Source organism: Salvelinus alpinus, chromosome 19 (genome assembly GCF_045679555.1).
Source record: "Salvelinus alpinus chromosome 19, SLU_Salpinus.1, whole genome shotgun sequence".
NCBI classification, from domain to species: domain Eukaryota; kingdom Metazoa; phylum Chordata; class Actinopteri; order Salmoniformes; family Salmonidae; genus Salvelinus; species Salvelinus alpinus.
Genome location: NC_092104.1, coordinates 25797738 through 25821145, shown reverse-complemented (window position 1 = coordinate 25821145; position 23408 = coordinate 25797738). Strand labels below are relative to the sequence as shown.

Here is a 23408-nt window from a genome sequence, read left to right as displayed (position 1 = left end):
CTCTGGAGCAGGTTTTCGTCAAGGATCTCTCTGTACTTTTCTCCGTTCGTCTTTGCCTCGATCCTGACTAGTCCTTCAGTCCCTGCCGCTGAAAAACATCCCCACAGCATAATGCTGCCACCACCATGCTTCACCGTAGGGATGGTGCCAGGTTTCCTCTGGACGTGATGCTTGGCATTCAGACCAAAGAGTTCAATCTTGGTTCCATCAGACCAGAGAATCTTGTTTCTCATGGTCTGAGAGTCTCTAGGTGCCTTTTGGCAAACTCCAAGCGGGCTGTTGTGTGCCTTTTACTGAGGAGTGGCTTCCGTCTGGCCACTCTACCACAAAGGCCTGATTGGTTGAGTGCTGCAGAGATGGTTGTCTTTCTGGAAAGTTCTCCCATCTCCACAGAGGAACTCTAGAGCTCTGTCAGAGTAACCATCGGGTTCTTGGCCACCTCCCTGACCAAGGCCCTTCTTCCCCGATTGCTTAGTTTGGCCGGGCGGCCAGCTCTAATTAGAGTTTTGGTGGTTCCAAACTTCTTCCATTTAAGAATGATGGAGGCCATTGTGTTCTTGGGGACCTTCAATGCTGCAGACATGATTTGGTACCCTTCCCCAGATCTGTGCTTCGACACAATCCTGTCTCGGAGCTCTATGGACAATTCCTTCGACCTCATGGCTTGGTTTTTGCTCTGACATGCACTGTCAACTGTGGGACCCTATATAGACAGGTGTGTGCCTTTCCATATCATGTCCAATCAATTGAATTTACCACAGGTAGACTCCAGTGAAGTTGTAGAAACATCTCAAGGATGACCAATGGAAACAGGATGCACATGAGCTCAATTTCGAGTCTCATAGCAAAAGGTCTGAATACTTATGTAAATAAGGTATATGTTTTTTAAATATTTAATAACATTTGCAAAAAAATGTATTTATTTAATCCATTTTAGAATAAGGCTGTAACATAATAAAATATGGAAAAAGTCAAGGGGTCTGAATAGTTTCCGAAGGCACTGTATACGTGACTAACAGATGCATATTAGTGAAATCCATAGATTAGGGCCTTATGAATTAATTTAAATTAACCAATTTCCTCATGTGAACTGTAACTCAGTCAAATCTATGAAATTGTTGCATGTGTGTTTATATTTTTGTTCAGTATATAAACATCAACATTGCAATGACCACAGCTTATTCAGTTACCAACCATACACCAACACTGGTTTTTTTAATGTATATATTATTATTTTTTTACCTTTATTTAACTAGGCAATTCAGATAAGAACAAATTCTTATTTACAATGACGGCCAACCCTGGGCTAATTGTGTGCCACCCTATGGGACTCCCAATCACAGCCGGATGTGATGCAGCCTGGATTTGAACTAGGGACTGCAGTGAGATACAGTGCCTTTGACTGCTGCGCCACTCGGGAGCCCCACTTTAATAAGCTTGTGATTGTCTAATAAAAAACTGGCTGATAAGATATATTCTTGAAAGAATACTATACATTTGCAATATAGATTGAGTTTATAATACAGATGAAAAAGTACTTTATTCACAATTTATATCAAGACAACAGTGACATGGTAAACAGGGGTTTCGATACTTCTATGGATACCTGCGGTCAGTTACATAAAACCACTGGGCTCCTCAACATCAACACACAAAATTTGAAATGGTCATTACAATTTGTGAGAGTAACGGACTGTTATACATAGAGAAAAAGTGGGTAAGAACCACAGAACACTGAAGGTGTGAGTGACAAAAGGAATCCTTTCAGTTATTTCACAGCAAGGCAATCTGTTCTCCTATGCAGTATGTGGAACAAGGCAGAAAAAATAAAAATAAAACACTTTGCTTACCATTTAGAAAAAACATTTAAAGTCCTTTCCTCTGTGATTTACTTGTAACTAGCAAACCTGGGTCACAAAGTCAAAATCCGGTGCAATGATAATTATTATAGTACAAGGCAGGCTGTCGTAATACGCCTTCATAATTATGTCACAGGAAAGTTATAACACCTGAGATGAACATTTAGGAAATCAAACCTGTCATTATTTGTACGGATAGGTGATGGCTGCTGCTGCTTCTATGAGTGTTACCATTTTACACTCTTGAGATACAAACCAACTTGCCTAGAAGATGGCAGTCTGAGCCACGAAGCCAGAAATTACGTATCAACCTTTTAGTTCTCGTCTTCCTCAGCAATCCAGTGCTGAGTAAATAGATGCAATGTGAAATGTAAAAAGATTATTTTAGTTTGATAAATTACATTTGTTCTTTGGCAATAAAACCACTTTTTAAGCACACAATGAAAAATATTTGAATAAGAATAGCAAGTTCTTTGATATAATTTAAGATTAAATAACACCCATAACACCCAAAGACAACTACTTGACAAATGCAAATCAAACTCTTTCCAAATATGTGCCATAATTTCACTCTCTCCCACCACCATTTTAAATGGAAAAAGGAAAATGTTCATTCCACTACGGTGTAACCAGAGCTTGCTGTGGGAGGATGGATAGGAGGAGGGATGCAGAAAGGCACAGTGTAATTCCCATATAGCCATCTTCAGTCCTTGAGTTTGAACTGGAAAGAGCTTGTGCTCCATTGGCTGATGTCACAGTTGAGCATGGTGCGCTCTGTGAAGGTCACGTTCCCTGATGAGTCTATGAGGATAATGGTATTGGTCCTGAAAAAGGCAGAGACACAAAACATCAGATAAATAGAGGGGTGAAACGAGATCAGGGGCTTAAATACGGGGAAAACGCATATTGTGATGCTGGGGAAGAGCTCCCTAATCACCTTTCATTATCACACTAGACTGGAGGCCAGGGGCATGCTGGTTATAGATGAGATTATATGCACGAGGAGCTGTATGATGTATGGTGCGTTATTATTATGCAGCAACAGAGCTAAACAGACTGAAACAGAGAGATACTAACTGGATTTGTCCAATAAGAAAATAATTTGTTGCAAAACGTCTGCCGTTTGCTACGGTGCGCACTAATGAAGACGACAATGGATTTGTCAAATAAGAACCAATTGTTTTCATTTCCCTCGGTGCCCTACGAATATGTCCCTGCTTTTAAACCCCACAAGCACAGCCCTCATGTCTGATGGCAGGCACCGCATGATAAATGGAGAGCCAATTGGTGGGACTGGGAGCACAGAATGGGACTCTGACCACAGAATTAAATAAGAACACTAGGTTGGACATTGGCAAGGTTTATCACAAAAGACACTCTGGTATTATATTGTATCTCTAGGAGTCTGGCCTAGTTAATTGGTGTCATGGACTGGGAGGACTCTGACCTTGTGCCATAGTGAGGGGATCGAACACACACGGAGGACAGGACCCGCAGCATGGGGCTGCTGTACCCTTCACCCTGGCTCTCCTGAACCGGGTCAGGAGTGTTCCTAAAGAATAAAAACAGAAACCGTTCTCACTCAATCCTCCTCAGACTGTCACAGAGATTTGGAACAGAAAGGGGCGTACCTTCAGAAAAGATACGGTTCTCAACTTCTCCCTCAAACCTCATGAATTAAGAGTTTTCAGTGTTACCAGGTGCATGGAGAAAAACAGAAAAGAACGTTTCTACTGAACTGAAAGTTTCAAAAACTACTTATATAATAGGACATACATTTCAGCACTACATAATGCACATTGTGGAGCTGATAAACCTATAAGAGAGTGAGGTAGGCGTAGTCTGTGGAGAGCAAAAGTTAACTGATTAAAAGCTTTGCAATTAATTCAACATAAAAGCGCAAGATTCCAACAACAGCAGTGTACTATTTTCCTAATTGCACATTCATGTAATGTGTGCAGGACTATATGTTCTCTTAGTCAAGTGGTGTTCACGTTCGATCCCCATGTAGCCATGTTGAATGTCCACCTGTGGTACTCGCAAACCAATAATGAGTAAACATATTTATAGCCTTAGTAAATGTGTAGAAGTGTTACCCTCAGACACATGTCCTTGTAAGTTACTACCAAATATCTTACGAGTGACAGTGAGTATGTACAGTACCAGTCAAAAGTTTGGACACACATACTCATTCAAGGATTTTTCTTTATTTTTACATTGTAGAATAAGAGTGAAGACATCAAAACTATGAAATAACACATATGGAATCATGTAGTAACCAAAAAAAGTGTTAAACAAATCTAAATATATTTTATATTTGTGATTCTTCAAAGTAGCCACCCTTTGCTTTGATGAAAGCTTTGCACACTCTTGGCATTCTCTCAACCAGCTTCACCTGGAATGCTTTTCCAACAGTCTTGAAGGAGTTCCCACATATTCTGCTTTTCCTTCACTCTGCGGTCCAACTCACCCCTTTTTGAGTTACGATATGATTCCATATGTGTTATTTCATAGTTTTGATGTCTTCACTATTATTCTACAATGTAGAAAATAGTAAAAATAAAGAAAAACCCTTGAATGAGAAGGTGTGTCCAAACTTTTGACTGGTACTGTAGGTATATGTTTTAATGTAGATTATGCCATGTCACATTGACCGCTTCAAAATGTAAACTGAACTGCACATTGTGCAGGTGTGTGTCTTCATGTTTAGTGTTTTGAGTGTGCATGTACATGTATTGATGAAGAATTTACTGTGTTATTGATAGCGAGTGTGTGGTAAACTCACAGCTCCTCGTTGTTGAGGACGTTTAGCAGGTCATGGACCAGAACGTCACAGGGCAAGGGTTGGTTCACTACACTGGTGAACAGTCTCTTCCCATGCTGCAGCTTCCTCCACGGGGTCTCCAACAGGGAGTTACTCAAACCATAGATTCCTGCTGTAGCAGACACACAGCATTGCTAGAGAACAGAGATTCCTACAAAATGTGCATGTTATCCCCCAAAACATGCACTCACATACAGAGGCATAGGCTCATAGTCAAAATCCTGCATGCTTGTATGGTGCAATGATAGAATATAGTATAATTATACACACACACGCACAAACATGTATATTAATGCAAAAGCAATTCCACATGAAAGAAATGCAGACCTGGATTTAGATGGATGGGTTCGGTGTTGCCTCTGTTTCCATAGTAACACATAGTGTCTTCTTTGGCCCTGCATTGGACACCATGAGAGGAAATTACACATGCAAGTTGGTGACCGATTAAAGTTCTGTTTAATTGTGAGGGTCATCCTTTATAAAATTTGCTATTATTTCCTGTTCAGCTTTGCAGCGATTAATGGAGCCGCTGCATTTGTAAAGGAAATTGAAATGCCAAATAAAAACTAGACAATGGTAAATTGTAGCAATAGATGGCAATCAGATGAGGTGATTTTTTCTTTTAAATACAAAAATAAATTAAACAGTAGGCCGTTGCAAATCGTCCTCCAGTCTAACTAGACCTCGAGTCTGTTTACGTCTCTCCTGCCCTGGCTGAAAAGAGATCCTACTTCTATTTGGAACGCCTCTCCGACATGAAAGTCTTTTCAACTGCAGTACAGGAAAATGAATGAATGAATCACAACCAACACAAGTGTTGAAAGTGAATTAATTGCCTTGTCAGTTGTTTCTGACAGCCATCAGTAGCATCATCAGTCAAATGTGTAGACTGGAGCAACACTGCATCAATATCTAACCTCCAGACAGGTATCCAGATACCTGCTATGGCTCTGATCTGTGGAGTCAGTGGCCAGGGTCAAAAGTTAAATACATCAAAGTCTTAACTGTTTCCTGTTTCCATCCTCGAGTTGCGCTTCTTCTAAAGCGCTATATGAGAAGAGAGAAGATTACTCTCCCGGCATGAGATTGAGAATTGTTTGATAATAACATCTACAAAAAGCCACTGACAGAGGGACTAACAAAATCAAATGTCTGACATGAGGGGTTCCGCTGTCTGCTAAATGCTTATCTCTTCCAATTAATTAGAAGGTAATTTGCCTGTCCGAGCTTGTAAATTTGTTTATGCCGCAATAAGCAATTAAGCTGGGAAAAGAGTAGACCTTGCTCATTTGCAAAGGGTATCTGTTTGTGTTACCACTTCTCATCTGGTGTAAATGTCCTAGGGCAGAGGAATTTAAAAAAGGCCAGTAAGTCAGTGTGCTAGTAAAACCAAACAATATCAAAGTCTAGCCGATGAAAGCCAAACCAGAATGATACAAAAACTTTTGGCAATGTAACTGCTGGTAACTACAGTAATGACAGAAACCATGTTGTTACTTTGTTGCATATTATCGTCTTGTAGCTTCCTTCCATGGGTACAATATTTGCAGCTTCACTGCCTGTTGACGACTCGGTTTTGATACTCTTCTTCACAAATAACCCCTCTCTTGATATGTATATAAAACTGCAAACCTACAGAGAGGTGACCAAATGGTGCTTTGGGCTCATTGGGCTGTGGAGAGATGGAGCTATTTGTGAAGATTACTCTCGGTCCCAACCCAGACAAATACTCACATATTGTTTGGACACATTGAGGTCTAAGCTCAATAGTCTCACCCAAAAGCACAATGGAAAGAAGTATTTCTGATATTCTTGCCAGAGTATGTGAATATCAAAACCTAAATTTCTGCTGCATGACCAACGGGAAGAGGAACCAACCGGAAGAGGAAGTTCTCTGTGAAGCTTTAGAAACAGCACTTTGAAGATCTAGCTGGCCAGAATGATAATCCCCATGCAGGATAGTATATTTGTTTTAATGGAATGCAGTCCATTATTCTGAAGTGTTTAAGTAGTGCCTTATTTTGCGCCTTGCTGCTGTGCCGAGCTTGCTGATGTTTTTGACATTGGTTGAATCGGCATTTATAACCACCAGTGGAGTCGGGGGTATGAGGTATCTAGGCAAGTCCAAGGGTAAACAATTTCTTTGATGCAGTTTTATGCATTTCATGAGGGCTAAACAGCTGACTGTTTAGCCAGCAGCTCTAATCCCAACAGAAAGACAGCAGCTCTAATCCCAACAGAAAGACCACCCATAGCAACATCTGATCTGACCGTCACGTCCTAGTTACTCTGTGAACAAAGAAAAGCCAGTCAACTTCAGCTGTGTTAAGAAAAGAACCGGGGTCTTTAAAACTTAATGGAATCTCCCAGGTCAACTCAAATTGCCTGTATATAATCAGAATACCATTACAACATCTTGGTAAATTAGACAAAGTAGCTGAAAGTTGAAGGGATGCAGAGCAGATGCTTTTTGAACACTGCCGATTTCCAAACATGGTCCCAAACATTTCAGAGCCAAAATGAACTATTACTTCTTTTAAGGCATCTGGTTTAACACATGGGCACTGGAGAGCCATTCCATGCTCTAGATGCAGAGCTCAGCTAAGTAACTCATTTGTTTTTGCTTTAGCTGAGGATAGGATACTGCCTTTGGGTGATACTAAGAGAATATGCATTACTGTTACTCATCAACATTAAAATGGACCATACACCATGGAAACCATCTGAGAAATGCTGCTGCGATCTGATCTACTGCTGTTTTCCTTCTTAAAGGAAAAATAAAAAACCTGCCAAAAAATGGAATTGCATTGTGGGATGTCATGAGATGACAGTTAAGAGTCTGAGGGAGTCTTTGCTCCTGAATAAATGGATAATCTTCTACCACCACAGTCTTGAATGAATAAATATTACAGCTGCTTGGCTGACAGTGCTATAAAAACAAAGAGGCGCACACTCCATAAATATAACCTCCCAGTATTGGGTAAAAAAAACACCAACGTTTCGGCATCAATGTGCCTTCTTCAGGGTCAGTGCTAACAACATTAAATTGAGGGCATTTGAGATAAAAAGTTGAGAGATGATACATTTGAAATATACATCTTTAGTTCCGCCAAGGCTCAGTCAGAGAGGAAACAAATGCATGCAAAGATATCAACTGAATTGAAAGAATGCAAACCCAACGACGGAGCTATGGATTATTAATCAAGGCAATATTGGTTTTACAAGCAACATAATTAAGGGAAGGCGTAATATAAATCATGCCAATACAGATTTGAAGTTGAGAGATTAACATTTTTATTCAGTTGGGTGATAAATACACAAGTATATGCCTTTCCTATTAGTGCATCCCCATGACGATGAGTATAAACATTATACAACTGTCACGACTTCCACCGAAGGTGGCTCCTCTCCCTGTTCGGGCGGCGCTCGGCGGTCGTCGTCGCCGGTCTACTAGCTGCCACCGATCCCTTTTCTTTTTTGTTTGGTTTTGTCTGTCTTGTTGTTCACCTGTGTCTAGTTTAGGTTAATCAGTGGGGTATTTAATCTCACCCTACCCTCTAGGTTTTATGCGGGATTGTTTGTGTATCTGTCATTTGTTTGGGTTGCGTTTGGTTTGTTGAACAGGTGTTTTTTCTGGACTGCGTTCCTGTTTTTTAGTGGCTGCTGTTGTGGTCCTGTGCCTGTTCTTGATGGACTTGTAAATAAACACCCTTCTTGCAATTCTTACTTTCCTGCGTCCGACTCCACACCCACCTCTCCTAGGGAGAACTTGACAACAACAGGAAGAAATAGAGATGATGTTTAAAATGGACGCCACACATCTTGTCCCACATAGCCATTCACCCCCAAATCATAAACCGTCACGTCATTGGTTAAGGATGGATGAGAAATCCACTGATTGTAATAAAGGGCCTCCTCTGTATGCAAGAGACAAGACGCAACTATCGTTTCAGAGAAAGAGCAGCCACAGACACAGTATTTCCTCTGGGTTGTCTCTAACCAACACACATCACTGCTGTTTCACTGTGCAGAGGGGGAAACTAATAGCTCTATAATGAGCCTTTATTAAAAAGGTCTACAAACAAATACATGACAGTCACAGCAGCTGCAATCCCTTGTCTGTTTTATTATGGCGTTGCGTACCGTGGTGTCCCATCTGTCAGCATCCATACATCTAGTTGTGGGTCTACAGGAGGCTCCACAGGCCCAGGCAGACAGAGGGATGGAGTGATTCAGACCCAGAGCATACATCATCAAATAAACACATATTGCTTGTTGCTCTCTCAGCTGACATCTCATCTCATGTGTGTGTGTGTGTGTGTGTGTAAGTGTGTGTGTGTGTGTGTGTGTGTAAGTGCGTGTACATTTATAGTGGCAGTGATGTCTCCTTTCGTTAAGTCTCTTACCGCAGGGGCAGCAGCCAAACACGGACAAAGTGCCTTTGGAAAGTATTCAGACCCCTTGACTTTTTCCACATTGTTACATTACAGCCTTATTCTAAAATGGATTCAATAAAAAAAATCCTCAGCAATCTACACACAATACGCCATAATGACAGGTGTTTGCAAATTAAAAATAAAAAGACAGAAAAACCATTTTACATAAGTATTCAGACTCTTTGCTATGAGACTTGAAGTTGCGCGCAGGTGCATCCTGTTTCCATTGATCATCCTTGAGATGTTTCTACAACTTGATTGCAGTCCACCTGTGGTAAATTTAATTGATTGGAAATGACTTGAATAGCCAACACCTGTCTATATAAGATCCCACAGTTGACAGTGCATGTCGGAGCAAAAACCAAGCCATGAGGTAAATGGAATTGTCCGAAGAGATCCGAGACAGGATTGTGTCGAGGCACAGATCTGGGGAAGGGTACCAAAAAATGTCTGCAGCATTGAAGGTCCCCAAGAACACAGTGGCCTCCATCATTCTTAATTGGAAGAAGTTTGAAAACACCAAGAGACTTCCTAGAGCTGGCCGCCCAGCCAAACTGAGCAATCAGGGGAGAAGGGCCTTGGTCACCAAGTACCCGATGGTCACTCTGACAGAGCTCTAGAGTTCCTCTGTGGAGATAGGAGAAACCTTCCAGAAGGACAACCATCCCTGCAGCACTCCACCAATCAGGCCTTTGTGGTAGAGTGACCACCATCTTGGAGTTTGCCAAAAGCACCTAAAGACTCTCAGACCATGAGAAACAAGATTCTCTCAAGACCCTGCCCGGCCAAACTGAGCAATCGGGGGAAAAGGGCCTTGGTCAGGGAGATGACCAAGAACCCGATGGTTTCTCTGACAGAGCTCTAGAGTTCCTCTGTGGAGATGGTTGTCCTTCTGGAAAGTTCTCCCATCTTCACAGCACTCCACCAATCAGGCCTTTGTGGTAGAGTGGCCAGAGGGAAGCCACTCCTCAGTAAAAGGCACATGACAGCCCGCTTGGAATTTGCCAAAAGGCACCAAAAGACTCTCAGACCATGAGAACCAAGATTCTCTGGTCTGATGAAACCAAGATTGAACACTTTGGTCTGAATGCCAAGCGTCACGTCTGGAGGAAACCTGCCACCATCCCTACGGTGAAGCATGGGGGTGGCAGCATCATGCTGTGTGGATGTTTTTCAGCAGCAGGGACTGGAAGACTAGTCAGGATCAAGGAAAGATGAACAGAGCAAAGTACAGATAGCTCCTTGACGAAAACCTGCTCAGGACCTCAGACTGGGGCGAAGGTTTACCTTCCAATAGGACAACGACCCTAAGAACACAGCCAAGATAACGCAGGAGTGGCTTTCGAACAAGTCACTCAATGTCCTTGAGTGGCCCATCCAGGGCCCGGACTTGAAACCGATCGAACATCACTGGAGAGACCTCGGTCTCCCGGGTGGCGCAGTGGTCTAGGGCACTGCATCGCAGTGCTAGCTGCGCCACCAGAGTCTCTGGGTTCGCGCCCAGGCTCTGTCGCAGCCGGCCGCAACCGGGAGATCCGTGGGGCGACGCACAATTGGCATAGCGTCGTCCGGGTTAGGGAGGGTTTGGCCGGTAGGGAGGGTTTGGCCGGTAGGGATATCCTTGTCTCAGTATGTAAAAATGTAATAAAAATGTATGCACTCTACTGTAAGTCGCTCTGGATAAGAGCGTCTGCTAAATGACTAAAATGTAAAATGTAAAATAGCTGTGCAGCGATGCTCCCCATTCAACCTGATAGAGCTTGAGAGGATCTGCAGAGAAGAATGTGAGAAACTCCCCAAATACATGTGTGCCAAGCTTGTAGCGTCATACCCAAGAACACTCAAGGCTGTAACTGCTGCCTAAGGTGCATCAACAAAGTACTGAGTAAAAGGTGTGAATACTTCTGTTAATGGGATATTTCAAAAAAACAGTTTTTGCTTTGTCATTATGGGATAATGTGTGTAGATTGGTGAGGAGGAAAAAAACGGTAATCCGTTTTAGAATAAGGCTGTAACGTAACAAAATGTGGGAAAAGTCAAGGGGTCTGAATACTTTCCGAATGCACTGTAGCATTCAATCTCACTAGTCAGTTACACCTGTTCTATTTTCAGTCACGGAGGTGTTAAAATGTGAAGAAGGTTAATGTGGGAGTTATGGGATGACGTGGAGTGTGATGTGATTGTTGTGTGTTGTCAGGGCTAGACCTGGAAGAGGGGAAGGAAGGAGGGTCATGGCTGGGGATCAACAAGAGGTGCAAGCTGGCCGCACTGACCAATTACTTGGAGGGAAGGCCCAATCCAGACTCACAAGGAAGAGGTGAGGACCAATCAGGAAGAAAATAATGTCCACTGAACAGTTTGATATGTGCATGCATCTTTAACAGACAGTCGTGTTTTAATATTTCATTCCTAATAAAGGCTTTGTTCCTAGAAAGCCGACGCTAACGTGAAACCGGTATGGTCAACTGCCTTTTTAAGCATTCGTTCACTAGCATTAGCACCACAATAAGTGAATAGTAGTGTCAGTGTGTTCTCTAGTAGTCAGCTGTCCTCACTGCAGATGCTCAACCCCGAGAGGAAAACACCTCTTTGTGTAATAGCAGCTTTCTAATTTGTTTATTTTCTGTAAGGCCAGATGTCAGGTGTCTTCCTGACACTTAACCGATGTAGTGCAGTTCCCCCCTCTTCGGTAGCAGCCTGTCCTTCTAACACCAACAAATCAAATAAACGTTTATTGGTTGAGTACACCGTTTAGCAGATGTTCAAATCAAATCAAATGTTATTAGTCACATACACATGGTTAGCAGATGTTAATGCGAGTGTAGCGAAATGCTTGTGCTTCTAGTTCCGACAATGCAGTAATAACCAACAAGTAATCTAACCTAACAATTCCACAACTACTACCTTACACACACACACAAGTGTAAAGGGATAAAGAATATGTACATAAAGATATATGAATGAGTGGTGGTATAGAACGGCATGGCAGATGCAGTAGATGGTATAGAGTACGGTATATACATATGAGATGAGTACTGTAGGGTATGTAAACATAAAGTGGCATAGTTTAAAGTGGCTAGTGGTACATGTATTACATAAAGATGGCAAGATGCAGTAGATGATATAGAGTACAGTATATACATATGAGATGGGTAATGTAGGGTATGTAAACATTATATTAAGTGGCATTGTTTAAAGTGGCTAGTGGTACATTTTAACATAATTTCCATCAATTCCCATTTTTAAAGTGGCTGGAGTTGAGTCAGTATGTTGGCAGCGGCCGCTAAATGTTAGTGGTGGCTGTTTAACAGTCTGATGGCCTTGAGATAGAAGCTGTTTTTCAGTCTCTCGGTCCCTGCTTTGATGCACCTGTACTGACCTCGCCTTCTGGATGATAGCGGGGTGAACAGGCAGTGGCTTGGGTGGTTGTTGTCCTTGATGATCTTTATGGCCTTCCTGTGACATCGGGTGGTGTAGGTGTCCTGAAGGGCAGGTAGTTTGCCCCTGGTGATGCGTTCTGCAGACCTCACTACCCTCTGGAGAGCCTTACGGTTGTGGGCGGAGCAGTTGCCGTACCAGGCGGTGATACAGCCCGACAGGATGCTCTCGATTGTGCATCTGTAGAAGTTTGTGAGTGCTTTATGTGACAAGCCGAATTTCTTCAGCCTCCTGAGGTTGAAGAGGCGCTGCTGCGCCTTTCTTGTTGTAGTGGGTGCAGTGAAATGCTTATGTTACTAGCTCCTAACAATGTAGTAAAATGTCAAACAAGTACACAAATAATGTATATATTTTTTTGAAGTACAGATAAAAACAAGAACGTCTGGGCGACTCCAATTAACAGCCCAAATAGCACTGTAACAGTAATCCAAATGCAATCTATAAGTATCTACACCAGAAGAATTTACACAAGATATACTAAAAGATATGTACAGCAGTAGATATAATCAGAGTGAGCTATGTCAAGAATCAGGTATATATTAAATATGCTGTGTGTATAAACAGTGTAACTATGTAATTACAGATACAGTCGCAGAGATATTAGAATGAGCTATGTTGGGAATACAGTATTTAAATACTCAGTGTGATACAGGAAGTGTCCAGTGGTTCAATGTCTCTACGACGTGGGACGGCAGCATTAGATTGTGAGTATGAGGTGTGTGTGTCATAGCTTGTGTTTTTTGTGTGAGTGAGTGTGCATCACCTAATAGACGGCTAGTGATGGCTAGCCGCAATGCCACTAGAGATCCTGGTTCGAGTCCAGCCTCTGTCGCAGCCGGCCGCGACCGGGAGACCCATGGGGCGGCGCACAATTGGCCCAGTGTCGTCCAGGTTAGGGGAGGGTTTGGCCGGCAGGGATGTCATTGTCCCATCGCTCACCTGCGACTCCTGTGGCGCACGGGCGCAGTGCACGCTGACACGGTCGCCAGGTGCACAGTGTTTCCTCTGACACATTGGTGTGGCTGGCTTCTGGGTTAAGGGGGCATTGTGTCAAGAAGCTGTGTGGCTTAGTTGGGTTGTGTTTCGGAGGACGCACAGCTCTCCACCTTCACCTCTCCCGAGTCCGTACCGGAGTTGCAGCGATGAGACAAGACTGTAACTACCAATTGGATACCACGAAATTGGGCAGAAAAGGGTTAAAACAATAATAAAACTGTCTGATGGCCCGGTAATAGAAGCAGTTTTTTTGTCTCGGTCTTGGCACTGATGCACCTGTACTGACTCCGTAAATAGACAGTAGCCGAGTAAAGTCGATGGCTTGGGTGACTGAGGTCCTTAATGATCTTCTTGGCCTTCCTTTAACACCGAGTGTTGTAGATGTCATAGAGAACAGGCAGCATGCCCCCGGTGATGCGTTAGGCTGACCGCACCACAGTGCTAAATAACATGGAAACAGATCTCAGATGTCACCCAGTCTAAGACCTATGTTACATATTTTACCTCGAATGTCCTCCTCGTAACTGCATCACATTTTTATTTTAACCAGTGTCGTGTAGATTTATTTGGATGGTATGACTAAATCTGTGTGTTGCTACAAAACCAACTAGGCAGCCTAATGATAAGTCTGCTCTTGCTATGTGTAGGGATCCTGGGCTTGCCTGAATGGTCTGCAACCTCTCTGAATGTGTGAAAAGTAAGAATAATGTTGATTCTTTGTGTTGAAGGGTTCTTGGTGTCTAACTTCCTGACGGATCAGAGCCAGGACAGCTACTCCTACCCTCCTACCTACCTAGGGTGTCGTCTGAGAGACATCTCTACAACGGCTTCAACCTCCTCACAGCTGAGTTCAAGTGAGTCAAGGGTTTGGGCAGACTGATCAAAACTAGAGAACATGGGATGGGTTGATGAATATTTTCGCTGAGGTTTGGCCTTACCAATCAATGCCCACTTCCTTATAGGACTCTGATTGACAATGCTGTCTCAATTATTTAATTTCCTAAGGTACAGCCAATACATGCAATTCGACCTCTAGCCCAAGGCACATAGTTCTCAGAGGATTTTCCACCTAGCCTGTCAGACGTTAACGTGTAGCTATTTCTAAACTGCTTATACCTGTCTATTCCTTTCCAAACCTCCATGACGTGTCTAGGGCTAGGAGTGGATTTGACACTGGGTATAATAAGTCTCTGTACACGTGTTCTCTCTGGATAAAAGGCATGAGCTATAGCCGCCCACTCTCTCACACTCTCACACTCTCTCTCTCTCTCTCTCACACACTCTCACTCTCACACACTCGCTCTCTCACACACTCGCTCTCTCACTCACTCGCTCTCTCACTCACTCGCTCTCTCACTCACTCACTCTCACACACACACACAAAGTTTTATCAGTCTCCCTATCTTCACACACAGAAGAAACCTTGAGCTGAAGGGACCATTATTAGAATTCTGAGAGGACACATGTTAATTATTTTTTTCTTTACCAGCCTGACTTATGAGGGTGAGTCAAAAGCTCTGTGATTTTTTTGAAAAAGGGAACCCAGACAATGTTAAAGATAGCTGACTTTGTCCCCTCCCTTTCTGTTTTCTCTCACTCTCTGCAGCAGACATGCGTGATTTAATTTGATGGACTTGCGTCGTAGACTAGAGAAAAAACCTAACTGGAACCTGCTGAAACTATAAGACAGCTGTCATGAACGGGGGTTTATAGACATGCCATTGGCATGGCAACAGGGTTCTAGGTCTCATTTTGGAGGTCAGGGGGTTTAGGAACAACTTTTCCCACTTCCTGCTGGGGGATGCAGAGTTCTCCCTGTAGACAAGGTGTCCTGCGTCATATATCCTGCTAATATGGCCTAGGGCAGGAACGGCAAGGAATGAGAGCAACTCTCCCCTTTAATCCCCCTCCTCCGTTGTTTTCAGGTATTGTTATTTTCTCTCCACCTATAAGCTTCTCTCCATTCTCTAAATGCATTGCGCTTATTATAGCAGGTAGAGCTCAGCAGGTCGTGTTTTGTTGTGTCGTAACCGCAAAGCTATTCAAGAATGCAAATTACCTCATTAAGACCAGGAGTTATGGTGCTTTCGGAAAGTATTCAGACCCCTTGACTTTCTCCATTTTGTTAGATTACAGCCTTATTCTAAATGTATTAAATTGTTTTTTCCCCCTCATCAATCTACACACAATACCCCATAATAACAAAGCAAAAAAAAGTTAAACCCAAAATAACTGAAATAACACATTTACGTAATTATTCAGACCCTTTACTCAGTACTTTGTTAAAGCACCTTTGGCAGTGATTACAGCCTCAAGTCTTATTGGGTATGACGCTACAAGCTTGGCACACCTGGTATTTGGGGTGTTTCTCCCATTCTCAGGTTGAATGGGAGCGTTGCAGCTATTTTCAAGTCTCTCCAGAGATGTTCAATCCGGGCTCTGGATGGGCCACTCCCGAAGCCACTCCTGCGTTGTCTTGGCTGTGTCCTTAGGGTCATTGTCCTGTTGGAAGGTTAACCTTTGCCCCAGTCTGAGGTCCTGAGGGCTCTGGAGCAGGTTCTCATCAATGATCTTTCTGTGCTCTGTTCATCTTTGCCTCGATCCAGACTAGTCTCCCAGTCCCTGCCGCTGAAAACATCCCCACAGCATGATGCTTCCACCACCATGCTTCACCGTAGGGATGGTGCCTGGTTTCCTCCAGGCGTGATGCTTGGCATTCAGGCCAAAGAGTTTAATCTTGGTTTCATCAGACCAGAAAATCTTGTTTCTCATGGTCTGAGAGTCTTTAGGTGCTTTTGGCAAACTCCAAGATGGTGGTCACTCTACCACAAAGGCCTGATTGGTGGAGTGCTGCAGGGATGGTTGTCCTTCTGGAAGGTTTCTCCTATCTCCACAGAGGAACTCTAGAGCTCTGTCAGAGTGACCATCGGGTACTTGGTGACCAAGGCCCTTCTCCCCTGATTGCTCAGTTTGGCTGGGCGGCCAGCTCTAGGAAGTCTCTTGGTGTTTTCAAACTTCTTCCAATTAAGAATGATGGAGGCCACTGTGTTCTTGGGGACCTTCAATGCTGCAGACATTTTTTGGTACCCTTCCCCAGATCTGTGCCTCGACACAATCCTGTCTCGGATCTCTTCGGACAATTCCATTTACCTCATGGCTTGGTTTTTGCTCCGACATGCACTGTCAACTGTGGGATCTTATATAGACAGGTGTTGGCTATTCAAGTCATGTCCAATCAATTAAATTTACCACAGGTGGACTGCAATCAAGTTGTAGAAACATCTCAAGGATGATCAATGGAAACAGGATGCACCTGCGCGCAACTTCAAGTCTCATAGCAAAGGACCTGAATACTTATGTAAATAAGGTATTTCAGTTTATTTTTTATACATTTATAAAAAAAATGAATAAATGTTTTCGCTTATGTGATATTGTGTGTAAGTTGATGCGGAGAAAAAGTATTTAATCAATTTTAGCATAAGACTGTAACTTAACAAAATGTAGAAAAGGGGATGGGGTCTGAATACTTTTTGAATGCACTGTGAATTAATAATGGCGATCACGTACTGCTGACAATAATGCTGCAGGTCTACACTCAAATGAAGTGATTATAGTTTGCTTATAATCATTTATTAATTCTAGAAGATGCAAATCAAGGACAAATATTTCACCCTCCTCCAAGCCATCACTGATTGCTTAGTTTGACTTCTCTCTGAGTTACAAAAAAATAAATATCATAAATATGGAGTGCCAAAAAAAACAGCATTCAAAAGTATGTGGACAACCATTGATTTTGTACTTAATTTGAATTTAAAATCAAGTTAAGGCTGAGCAGTGGGTTTCTGATAAGCAGACAGACAGAGGCCTCTGCCTTGCATTCATTATCATTGGAGCCTGGCTGATCATTAGAATGTAGAGCACGGAACTCTGAAAACACTGAATAGATTACTCATACATTCTATTTGTCTGGACGTGGATTGAGGTGATATCCTTACACAGGGAATAAGTAAATCAGTACAGCGTTAAGAGAAATATGGATTGTTTTACTACAGCTGGTGTGATTTGCTAGACTCTTGCCGTTTTGACCTTGTATTGCACTGTACAAGAACTTGAATAAACTTAGAGAGAAGCAAAGAGCTATACGACACAGGCTGTTAATCTTGACCTAAAATGTCACTTACGACTACAAATCACTTCTCTCACACTGAGATGTGTGTTTCTATGAGAGAGAAGGTAACTAAGGGAAGCATGTGCAGAGGCAGGATGATACACTATACATACAAAAGTATGTGGACAACCATTAAAATTTGTGGGTTCGGCTATTCCAGCCACACCCATTGCTGACAGGTGTATAAAATCGAGCACACAACCATGCAATCTCCATAGACAAACATTGGCAAACAATGAACTTACTGAAGAGCTCAGTGACTGTCAATGTGGCACCATCATAGGATGCCACCTTTCCAACAACTCAGTTCTGCCCTGCTGGAACTGCCCCTGTCAACTGTAAGTGCTGTTATTGTGAAGTTGAAATGTCTAGGAGCAACAACGGCTCAGCCACAAAGTGGTAGGCCACACAAGCTCACAGAACGGGACCACCGAGTGCTGAAGTGTGTAAAAATAGTCTGTCCTCGGTTGCAATACTCTCTACCGAGTTCAAAACTGCCTCTGGAAGCAACGACAGCACAATAACTGTTTATTGGGAGCTTCATGAAATGGGTTTCCATGGCCGAGCAGCCATACACAAGCCTAAGATCACCATGTGCCATGCCAAGCATTGGCTGGAATGGTGTAAAGCTCGTTGGACTCTGGAAACTCGTTCTCTGGAGTGATGAATCACATTTCTCCATCTGGCAGTCTGACGGACAAATCTGGTTTGAGCAGATGCTAGGAAAACACTACCTGCCCCAAAGCATAGTGCCAACTGTAAAGTTTGGTGGAGGAGGAATAATGGTCTGGGGTTGTTTTTCATGGTTTGGGCTAGGCCCCTTAGTTCTAGTGAAGGGAAATCTTAACGCTACAGCATACAATGACATTCCAGACAATTCTGTGCTTCCAACTTTGTAGTAACAGTTTGGGGAAGGCCCTTTCCTGTTTCAGCATGACAATGCCCACCTGCACAAAGCGAGGTCTATAGAAAAATGGTTGGTCGAGATCAGTGTGGAAGAACTTGACTGGCCTGCAAAGAGCCCTGATCTCATCCCCATCGAACACCTTTGGGATGAATTGGAACGCCGACTGCGAGCCAGGCCTAATTGCACAACATCAGTGCCCGACCTCACTAATGCTTGTGGCTGAATGGAAGCAAGTCCCCGCAGCAATGTTCCAACATCTAGTGGAAAGCCTTCACAGAAGAGTGGAGGCTGTTATAGAAGAAAAGGGGACCAACTCCATATTAATACCCATGATTTCAGAATTAGACGTTTGACGAGCAGGTGTCCACATACTTTTGGTCATGTAGTGTAAATCTACACTTCCACATGATCAATATGGGTCCACTGAAACAGCCAGGGAACAGAGGAGAGGTTTTCTGCTATAGAGAAACCCAGCCATGGCCTGACGCCCCTGGGGATGGGTAGAGAGGGAGCTGGAGGAATCCCAGAGTTTACTCCTCATCCCAACTGCCCACTGCACTGAGGCTAGGAAACACTGTCACCAGCGATAAATCTACGATAATAGATCATTTCAATTAGCATTTTTCTACGGCTGGCCATGCTTTTCACCTGCCTACCCCGACCCCGGCCAACAGCTCAGCACCCCCTGCAGCAACTTGCCCAAGCCCCCCCCCCCCTCCGCTTCTCTTTCACCCAAATCCAGACAGCTGACAGCTGAAAGAGCTGCAAAATCTGGATCCCTACAAATCAGATGTGCAAGACAATCTGGACCCTTTCTTTCTGAAATTATCCGCCAAAATGTTGCAACCCCTATTACTAGCCTGTTCAACCTCCCTTTCGTATCGTCTGAGATCCACAAATATTGGAAAGCTGCCGCGGTCATCCCCCTCTTCAAAGGGGGAGACACTCTAGACCCAAACTGTTATAGACCTATATCCATCCTGCCCTGCCTTTCTAAAATCTTAGAAAGCCAAGTTAACAAACAGATCACCGACCATTTCGAATCCCACCGTACCTTCTCCGCTATGCAATCTGGTTTCCGAGCTGGTCATGGGTGCACCTCAGCCACGCTCAAGGTCCTAAATGATATCATAATCGTCATCGATAAAAGACAGTACTGTGCAGCCATCTTCATCAACCTGGCCAAGGCTTTCGACTCGGTCAATCACCGCATTCTTATCGGCAGACTCAATAGCCTTGGTTTCTCAAATGACTGCCTCGCCTGGTTCACTAACTACTTCTCTGATAGAGTTCACTGTGTCAAATCGGAGGGCCTGTTGGGGGTGCCACAGGGTGCAATTCTCGGGCCGACTCTTTTCTCTGTATATCAATGATGTCACTCTTGCTGCTGGTGATTCTCTGATCCACCTCTACGCAGAGGACACCATTCTGTATACATCTGGCATCTATACATCTTCAAGCGATTGTTGCCCGCACCCACCCGCCCGACTAGCATCACTACTCTGGACGGTTCTGACTTAGAATATGTGGACAACTACAAATACCTAGGTGTCTGGTTAGACTGTAAACTCTCCGTCCAGACTCAAATTAAGCATCTCCAATCCAAAATTAAATCTAGAATCGGCATCCTATTTCGCAACAAAGCCTCCTTCACTCATGCTGCCAAACATACCCTCGTAAAACTGACTATCCTACCAATCCTTGACTTCGGTGATGTCATTTACAAAACAGCCTCCAACACTCTACTCAGCAAATTGGATTTAGTCTACCTGAGTGCCATCTGTTTTGTCACCAAAGCCCCATATACTACCCACCGCTGCGACCTGTATGCTCTCGTTGGCTGGCCCTCACTACATATTCCTCACCAAACCCACTGGCTCCAGGTCATCTATAAGTCTTTGCTAGGTAAAGCTCCGTCTTATCTCAGCTCACTGGTCACCATAGCAACACCCACCCGTAGCACGCGCTCCAGCAGGTATATTTCACTGGTCACCCCCAAAGCCAACACCTCTTTGGCCACCTTTCCTTCCAGTTCTCTGCTGCCAATGACTTGAACGAATTGCAAAAATCACTGAAGCTGGAGTCATATGTTCCTCTCTAACTTTAAGCATCAGCTGTCAGAGCAGCTTACCGATCACTGTACCTGTACACAGCCAACCTGTAAATAGCACACCCAACGACCTCATCCCCATTTTGTTATTTATCCTCTTGCTCTTTTGCACCCCAGTATCTCTACTTGCATATCATCATCTGCACATCTATCACTCCAGTGTTAATGCTAAATTGTAATCATTTCGCTCTATGGCCTATTTATTGCCTTACCTCCCTACTCTTCTACATTTGCACACACTGTACATAGATTTTTATATTGTGCTATTGACTGTACGTTTGTTTATGTGTAACTCTGTGTTGCTGTTTTTGTCGCACTGCTTTGCTTTATCTTGGCCAGGTCGCAGTTGTAAATGAGAACTTGTTCCCAACTGGCCTACCTGGTTAAATAAAGGTGAAATAAAAATAAAATTTCCCCTAGAGTTGGGTTAAAGCAGACAAACACGAAGACAGTTGGTGCCACTATGCGTGTGCTGTTCATGAAAAAGGTTTCAGAATTCACTCAGTTCTCCTCTCCCTATTTGGCAAAATATGAATTAAAAAGACAATGAGCATCGTTACATTGCAATAAAGCCTCCTTCACTCATGCTGCCAAAAACACCCTCGTATGTTGTAGCTGTAAGATCAGGCTGAGATGGTTGTGTGGACAAACATCCACATGCAGCATAATCCATCACCTTCCATCAGAGCCCTACCGCCGTCCCTCCACACCAGATCAGAGCCCTACCGCCGTCCCTCCACACCAGATCAGAGCACTACCGCCGTCCCTCCACACCAGATCAGAGCCCTACCGCCGTCCCTCCACACCAGATCAGAGCCCTACCGCCGTCCCTCCACACCAGATCAGAGCCCTACCGCCGTCCCTCCACACCAGATTAGAGCCCTACCGCCGTCCCTCCACACCAGATCAGAGCCCTACCGCCGTCCCTCCACACCAGATCAGAGCCCTACCGCCGCCCCTCCACACCAGATCAGAGCCCTACCGCCGTCCCTCCACACCAGATCAGAGCCCTACCGCCGTCCCTCCACACCAGATCAGAGCCCTACCGCCGTCCCTCCACACCAGATCAGAGCCCTACCGCCGTCCCTCCACACCAGATCAGAGCCCTACCGCCGTCCCTCCACACCAGATCAGAGCCCTACCGCCGTCCCTCCACACCAGATTAGAGCCCTACCGCCGTCCCTCCACACCAGATCAGAGCCCTACCGCCGTCCCTCCACACCAGATCAGAGCCCTACCGCCGCCCCTCCACACCAGATCAGAGCCCTACCGCCGTCCCTCCACACCAGATCAGAGCCCTACCGCCGTCCCTCCACACCAGATCAGAGCCCTACCGCCGTCCCTCCACACCAGATCAGAGCCCTACCGCCGTCCCTCCACACCAGATCAGAGCACTACCGCCGTCCCTCCACACCAGATCAGAGCCCTTCCGCCGTCCCTCCACCCCCAGCACCACATAAGAGCCTCACCGGCCAAACTTATTCATTTCTGACACGCCACATAAAAGCATCCATCAATTAAACGGCTGCTACTGGAGTCTGACCTCACCGATTACAGAGGGAAAGGAGACGGATGAACAACTAAGGGCATTGCTCTGTGTTTCTTCTGCCAACCGACCGGCAGACGGGATGAAGGATGATTGATTTCCTAGCTGGGCTGTATTGTGTATCTGACTGGGAGACATCAGTCAATTAAAGGTAGTTTACTGCAGGGTCCAGGAATGCCCTTGCGCCTGTACGGTACAAGGTGACTCAAAGGCAATCGGAAGAGACAAGTCAGTGAATTTCAAAAGACTTATCAGTGAGTAACTTACCTTGAATAAAACGAATAAAATTTTGAGGACTCAATCCCAAGCCAACATAAAACCTGACCCGTAGGCCCTAATTTCCAAACCAATCCTATACCCTAATCCCTCGCACACCTCAATTACTCTGCCACTCTAGATTTCTAGAGGAAATAAACTCATAGCCTGTTAAGACAAATTATATACTTCACTCAGAAATGTGAAAATACTAAAAAGAGCCTGTTGAACAAATCAACTTCCTAGTCTGTTGTGAGGAGAGGGAGGGGAAATGAAAGGAATCACTCAAACAGAAGCAATGCCCTTGCTCCATGACAGGACCCTCATTCTAATTCTACTTCTTAGCCTTCCACCCTGTTTGTTTTTTAAACAGTTTTAACTCAAGGAGATGTAATTGTTCTCCCAGTCAATTTGCCATAGTAGGGCTATGCTCTTAATAAAGAATGGAATGATTCATTGGGGCACTCACTGCATTAAATTCTTCTCAGAATTGGTTTGTTGACATGGAATCCAATATCTGGCTCATGAAGGCATTCATGCGGAGCTGAAATGGGTTGTGGTGAAATAAAGGGTCTCAGAGAGAGAGAGAGAAGGGGAAACAGAGGGGAGTCCTCTCTAGAACGATTTCTGTCACCAATGTTTTTCTGTCACTGCAACATCAAGTGCAGATACTTACCGCTGAGGATTTCGCTGTTGCTCACCCAAAAGTCTGCAGCTTTGGTTGGCCTGTTGTAGAACTCATCTCTGTTTGCAGCCAAAATTAGTCTGAGGGGAAAAGAGAAAGAAATAGAGTTACGAGGGAGACCATGGTAGACCACTTAAGGTAATGTTCTATAACACAATAACCTAGTGGTGGTATCCATCTTGAT

The 23408-nt window shown here is 44.1% G+C and overlaps 1 protein-coding gene across 1 annotated transcript in view; it reads right to left on the bottom strand.

Moving 5' to 3' along the window:
• Nucleotides 1-1521: 1521 nt before the first annotated feature.
• The window catches only part of LOC139545833 (transport and Golgi organization 2 homolog), a 28094-nt gene continuing 6207 nt past the window's right edge, over nt 1522-23408 (bottom strand). Inside the window, exons 3-9 of the mRNA XM_071354048.1 lie at nt 23216-23304; nt 13721-13994; nt 13497-13583; nt 5011-5078; nt 4645-4795; nt 3307-3411; nt 1522-2683 (exon numbers count right to left, since the gene is read on the bottom strand). Of these exons, the coding sequence (XP_071210149.1) occupies nt 2563-2683; nt 3307-3411; nt 4645-4795; nt 5011-5078; nt 13497-13583; nt 13721-13994; nt 23216-23304 (895 nt within the window). The 3' untranslated portion in view covers nt 1522-2562. The remainder of the gene's footprint in view (nt 2684-3306; nt 3412-4644; nt 4796-5010; nt 5079-13496; nt 13584-13720; nt 13995-23215; nt 23305-23408) is intronic.